Source organism: Lycium barbarum, chromosome 3 (assembly GCF_019175385.1).
Source record: "Lycium barbarum isolate Lr01 chromosome 3, ASM1917538v2, whole genome shotgun sequence".
Lineage (NCBI taxonomy): Eukaryota > Viridiplantae > Streptophyta > Magnoliopsida > Solanales > Solanaceae > Lycium > Lycium barbarum.
The window spans coordinates 1,379,372-1,386,057 of NC_083339.1; the positions used below are offsets into that span (position 1 = coordinate 1,379,372).

At 34.0% G+C, this 6,686-nt stretch overlaps 1 protein-coding gene across 6 annotated transcripts; it reads left to right on the forward strand.

The window, feature by feature from the left end:
* Positions 1-630: 630 nt before the first annotated feature.
* LOC132629860 (uncharacterized) lies at positions 631-4,887 on the forward strand. Of its 6 annotated transcripts, none has more exons than XM_060345252.1 (5): positions 631-665; positions 1,757-2,018; positions 2,856-3,067; positions 3,343-3,610; positions 4,357-4,887. In XM_060345252.1, exons 2-5 carry the CDS (start codon positions 1,758-1,760, stop codon positions 4,663-4,665), a joined length of 1,050 nt encoding a protein of 349 aa, XP_060201235.1. In that variant the 5' UTR covers positions 631-665; position 1,757; the 3' UTR covers positions 4,666-4,887. The 6 variants fall into 6 exon arrangements, with proteins under 6 accessions (XP_060201235.1, XP_060201239.1, XP_060201237.1 ...); XM_060345256.1 differs by having other exon boundaries at positions 636-665; positions 1,766-2,018; XM_060345254.1 differs by lacking the exon at positions 631-665 and adding an exon at positions 1,429-1,450.
* The last annotated feature ends 1,799 nt before the right edge of the window (positions 4,888-6,686 follow it).

The window sequence follows — 6,686 nt, forward strand, 5'->3', positions numbered from 1 at the left end:
TTTTTTTGCTTCAAATCTGGGAGTTAACACCCCATTGATCAAGACTGAATAGCAGACTGTACCTACACATTCCATTATCCATTGCACCATTCTAAGTGGAAAGCCAAGCTCCAGCAACAGATGTTTCAAGAAGCCCTATTCTATTGAGTCATAGGCTTTTCTGATATCCACTTTAGTTAAACCCCTTGGGGAGATATTTTTATGAGTATAGCCTTCAGTAATTCATGAGCTAAGATAACATTATCCGGTATATTTCTCTCCTCAATAAAAGCTGACTGAGATGTTCCTACCAGATAATCCACTACTACCAGTTTCAACCTTGTATTAAGCACCTTAGCAATGATTTTATGGTTGGTGTGTCACCATGTTCCTCTTCATGGGATGTCTTTTTTTTCTTTTTTGGTATTCGAAATTTACTGATTCGATTAATTTAGAATCTCATTGATGGTGAATAGGACTTGCTACGTTTTATGGTTGGAGTGTCACTATCTCGTATCCGAAATTACTTATTCGCTTTTTTAGAATCTTTTAGAGTTCCATTAGGAAGAAGCGCTCCTATTAAGTATTTCTTCATTCTATAAAGTCGAACAAAACACTTTTAGTTAATAGAGAAGAATCACGTCCATCCCACTACATCCGTTGATGGTGTGACGTCTTCTACATAGGTGAAACGATACTTTTCACGTTGGAAGTTTGCGCCAAATTGATGTCTTATTTTATTTTCTATTTCATTTTCTAATTCATAATGGATTTGAGGCTTCTAACGACCTTTCGAAAGTTGATTCAACTTTTTTCCTCGGTTACAATTTAGGTCGGTCCAATCCTGGATAGAAATATTCTAAAACTGAAGTCAAGGAGGAATATCCCATCGTGCTCTTTAAAAATCAATCTGATAATTGTGTATATAAATTTTTACCTAACTAGACCCAAGTTATATAACATGTCTTTTTATCTACATTATTAGCAGTAAAATATAGTAGTAAATAATTAATATTATACTCCCTATTACTTGTCCACTTTTCTTTTTTAAAAGTCAAACTATATAAATTTCACCAATATTTTGAGATTTTTTTTTACCGTGTTAATATGAGAAGAATTGCAACTTGAAGTATTTTTTGTGTCGTTTTTAAATATGTAAATTATAGTTTTAAAACATTCAATTCATCTAATTCAGTTTAGCTCCGAAAATTAGCCAACTTGACTCTCGAAATACTAGACAAGACAACTAATATGAGACTGAGGGAGTATATTTTATCTCTATTCATTATTCAGTTATAAAAAATATATGATTAAATATAAACACAGAATGCACATAAGTTTTTACCGCTAGATAAATACACTAGTGACCTCCCTCATTTCTTGTGTGGTCTATCTAAAGCTAACCACCTACCTCAACTACTGAAGTTCAATAATAGGAGTTTTGATCTTTTATTTCTTTGTATTTTACAAAGTATGCACTATATTTTTCTTTTTTCTTTTTAAAGTTTTTGAATTAGGTAAGCCTATATATAACAAGGTGAAGTGAAGATAGTGAAAGAAGAACACTAAACTGAAAGTACTCTACTTTTCTGTAAGTTAGATAGGAGGAACTTTCTTCTGTCCAACTCAAAATATCTCAAGATTTTATCATCATTTTAATAAGGCTATATTTGGTCTAAACTCATCAAAATTTACTTGTTTTCTTGAACTATAGTATTTTTTTTCTTTTTTGTATAGTACTAATCTTGGTTTTTTTTTTTTTCCCTCTTTCTTTAAGGATGATCAGAAAGATGATAGCCCTTTTTGGAATTGTGATATTGGCACTAATTTATAGGGCAATTATGCCACCACCTCCAAAGATTTGTGGTTCACATAATGGACCTCCAATTACAGCACCAAGAGTGAAGCTTTCTGATGGGAGATATTTGGCATATAAAGAAAATGGTGTTCCTAGAGACCAAGCAAAACATAAATTTGTTTTCATCCATGACTTTGATTGTGTTAGACATGATGTTGCTTTGCTCACCACTATTTCTCCTGTATGTATCATCTTACTTGTCTCTTCTATTTTTTATTAGAATAGTCATTAAGGCTGTCTTTAGTGTTTTTTTTTTTTTTTGGAATCCACTCGGTGTCCGGTATCTGCTCTAGGGCTCGACTAATTTGGAGTTTGAGTCAAAGAAATCTCACTCTTTAGGCTCTCGACTAATGACGGCTTCATTTTTAAAGCTCGAACTCTATATATCTATTTAAGGACGGAGGGTACTTTTTAAGGTTGTTTTTAGTATTTTTTTTCTTTTTACTTTCCCACCTAGTGTCCAACACCCGCTTTGGAGCCCGAGTAATTCGGATTCACGTTGGAAAGTCCTTCTTATAAGGTTTTCAATCAACTGTGATTTCGTTTTCAGAGTTCGAACCCGCTATCTCTGCTTAAGGATGAAGGGATATTTTTTTACGGTTATTTTTAGTATTCTTGTGGTTTTCCACCTGGTGTCCAACACCCGCTTTGGAGTCCGTCTAATTTGTATTTGCATCGGAAAGTCTCACTTTTAAGATTCCTGACCAAATATTACTCCATTTTTAGAGCTTGAACCCGAAATCTTTGCATTTATAAAGTTGTTTTTAGTAAGCATCTTTTGGTTTCCGACCTGGTGTCTGGCACCCACTTTGGAAGCCAACTAATCCAGATTCATGTCGGGGAGTCCCATTTTTAAGGCTCCCGAACAAAGTTGACTCCATCAAAGCTCAAAACCGAGATCTCTAGTTAAGGATGGAGGGATATTTACTGCCCACGAGAACCTTTGGTGATTTTAAGGTTGTTTTTAGCTGTGACATGGATATAACTGTGGGTGCAATTAATGATTTTCCGATTGCAGGAGGTTATGCAGAGTTTGGGAATATATATAGTGTCAATTGATAGACCTGGTTATGGAGAAAGTGATCCTCATCCAAAAAGAACACCAAAGACATTAGCTCTTGATATTGAAGAGTTAGCTGATCATTTGGAGTTGGGATCTAAATTCAATGTTATTGGATTTTCCATGGGCGGACAAGCTGTCTGGGGCGTTCTCAAGTATATTCCTCACAGGTATTGTTAAACTTGTGTCATATAAATATCAATTTCCTACTAGTATAAGTTGATTTTTCAGAAAAAGTTGGTTAATTATTTGGGGACGATCGAGGGTTAAGTTCACAAATGGTCATCAAACTTTTATCTTATTTCACCAAAGTCACAAACTAATTCTTGTCACTTAAAACAACTTGAGTTTAACTTATATGCACCGACAGTATAAAATTTATGAAATTTACCCTTCATCTGCATATAGTTTCCATCTTAACTGTGATATTGTAAATGTATCACAGATTGGCTGGAGCAATTCTTCTAACACCTGTGACTAACTACTGGTGGGGTAGCTTTCCTGCAAACTTGGCTAAAGAAACATACTACGAACAGCTCGTACAGGATCAATGGACGCTTCGAGTTGGTCACTATTTTCCATGGCTGACTTACTGGTGGAACACTCAAACGTTGTTTCCTGCTTCCAGCGTTGCACAGTTCAGTGAAGATATTCTTTTCGACCAAGACAGAGAACTGATGCCTATCTTTGATTCCTATCAAAGTAAATATCGGGTGAGTTAGCTTCTTAGCATATCCTCATTTCTTTCCCCGCGACTTTGAAGTAAGATCAGTGACAGATCTAATAATGGATTCGCGAGTTTGACAGCACTTGTATACGTGTGAAGAACAAGAATATATATATATATATATATATATATATATATATATATATATATATATATATATATATATAGAGAGAGAGAGAGAGAGAGAGAGAGAGAGAGAGAGAGAGAGAGAGAGAGCTAGATATACATTGTGCAACTCACTCTATTAACTCAGAACCCACATGTATAAATACTAGATCCGACGCAATACAAGATTTTACCATAATAGTCAAATTGGAGAAAAAAATAGGTTAGCTATGAAAAATGGTCATTGAAAATTTGATACTATTAGTGTAACAATCCACTGCTCAATGACTTAAGTTCACTTGATATTTTCTTGAGGGGTCTACCTCAGAGTAGGGTTTTTTACATGGATAAAGTTCATGTTATATGCGCTGTCAGTATATCGACTTTTTTACATCATAGGCGAGGCGACAATATGTAACTCTTCATATCAAGTTTGATATGGTGACTTGGAAGATAAGTGATTCCTCGTTAAATCCTCAAAATTACATTGATAGTGCAAAAATTTCTTTGCAGTACCACTGTATATAACTTAAATCCATTATAATGATATGTCATGATTTGATTACCAAATTGTTATCTCTTTCTGTCATCTTTAACCTTGTGAATGTCCTGATTGATTGAGGTTAGGACCTGGTAAGACAGCAAGGGGATTATGAGTCGATCCACCGCGACATAATGATAGGTTTCGGGACATGGGAATTTGATCCAATGACACTAGAGAACCCGTTCCCTAACGGCGAAGGCTCTGTTCACATTTGGCAAGGCGATGAAGACGGTCACGTACCCGTCAAACTACAACGATTCCTCGCGAAGAAACTACCGTGGGTTCATTATCATGAAATGAAAGGTGGAGGTCATATGTTTCCATGGGCTGAAGGAATGGGAGATAAAGTCATGAAGACTTTCTTACTTGGAGAGCCCTTTGACTATAAATGATTCTATCATTAAACAAATTGGAATATTTGTTAAGCAGCATATATATGCAATTAAGCTGTATTATGCAAGTAGTAGATAAAGTTAATGAAGGCATTCTTACTTGTATAGCCCTCTCTTCTATATAACTATACTATGGGGCTTGTTTAGTATTGGATTCAATGACTCTTTGTCATTGTACAAATTCAAATGTTTTGTTATTAATCAAGTATTAGTTAAGTTGTTTATGTGCTTAAAATCCTATTATTCTTTCTGGTGCAGTAATGATGTATGTTAATTTTGATATGAAATTGACTCATTTGGATTCAACAGCTCTTTGTCATCAGGGACTGAGCTATAGTATTAGGTACGGGTCAAACGAACAAGTTATGGGTTCGGTGGCAAGTTCAAATACTAGTTAAGTTGTTTCATTCAAGTAATAGATGGTTATGTGCTAAAAAATGTACTATTTGTTTTAGCGATGCAGTTATAATTCATGCTAATTTAGATTATGAGACTGATTTGAGCAAATATTTGGATTAAAGCAGGTAAATAACATCCAAGGAGAGGCCTTAGTGTTACATAACACTGTAATATTTGGCATTATCAAAGGCCACTGGCAATAATAATATGTGAAGCAGCATATATGTAGCACAACCAGAGAATGAATTTGCAGTAATATTTATTTTTTATCTTGTCGGAGAAGTATATACAGACTACACTAAAATGGTGAGCTTCTTGTATTAAAGAAAGTAAAATTTATTATATTGGACTGAAATGAGCTTAAATAGAGTTACGTCAATAATGGAGATTCAACTTGCTTGCAATTGAGTCATTATTGTTACTAGATGAGTTTTCTATAGCATTTGGTTTCACAAGTATATTCTAACGTATTATAACTTCATTTTCTTATATAATCACGTTACTTTTATGATACTTTATCCTAAAAATGTAATGCCACAAGCTGCAGGAGATTGTCAGATGAACACGCCAGATTTATGCAACTAGCTTTTGGAAGGAGATGTATTAGCATAGATAATACTTAATGAGTTTTGCTTCATTTTTGGGCAGAACATCAATCAACAACTACTCTGGATAAAGTTTCTTGACTAATATGAAATGCACAAGTAACCTATTTTTTAATTTCACTTTATCTTAAAAGGATATAGTAATTCTTTACTATTTCTTTATGTGTAGGGACAGCTAAAAGAAATTGAATTAGGTGATGTAGGGTCATTGAAAAACATACCAACTGATTGTGGTACCCATGTATGGGCAAATAATATGAGTGATTATAATTCACCTTGAATATGATAAGGGGCTGGCCAGAGTTAATAAAATTGAGGGGTGGTCCCAGGACTAAAGTACATATTCAAATGAATCTTTTATGATTTATTTAATAAAGGATTATTTGATAAAAGACTTGGCTACCTTTTTTAAACATATCATAAGATAATCGGGACTTATTGGCTCGACTAATTCATATTCGCAACGTATATAACTCATTAAAGAGAAAAACGATCTTCCCAGAGTTTAAATCCTAGACCTAAAGAGCGGAAAGATCTCATCTGCCCACCAAACCCCTTGGTAGTTTGGCTAGCGACTTTTGCTGCAGCAATGAGAGGCAAACGATATTGGTACTAATATATTCAATGCATTTTCTATTTGACAAAAAAAAAAAAAAAAAAAGATAAGGGTTTGTTGGTTGTTAATATAAGAGGTAAAATAAATTCCAATAATTATAAAAATAGTTACAGGCGTGATAATTAAGTTTTACACTTTTTACAATCGATCCCAATTTTTATTTACATTGATTATGGATGGTATCTTAGAGGTCGAAATTTATATATTGAAATTCCAAGACATTATCTTGCAATTCGAACTTACTTAAAGTTAAACTTCAGGGCCTGGAGTTCAAAGCTTATACGGGGAGAATGTCTATTGTTCAAAGTTGAGGAGAAAATTTGAGTTTTAAAGTAAAATTGAGGGGTGAAAATAATTTTCACCCTATTAATATATGTTGAAGTAAAATTACCATAATGCTT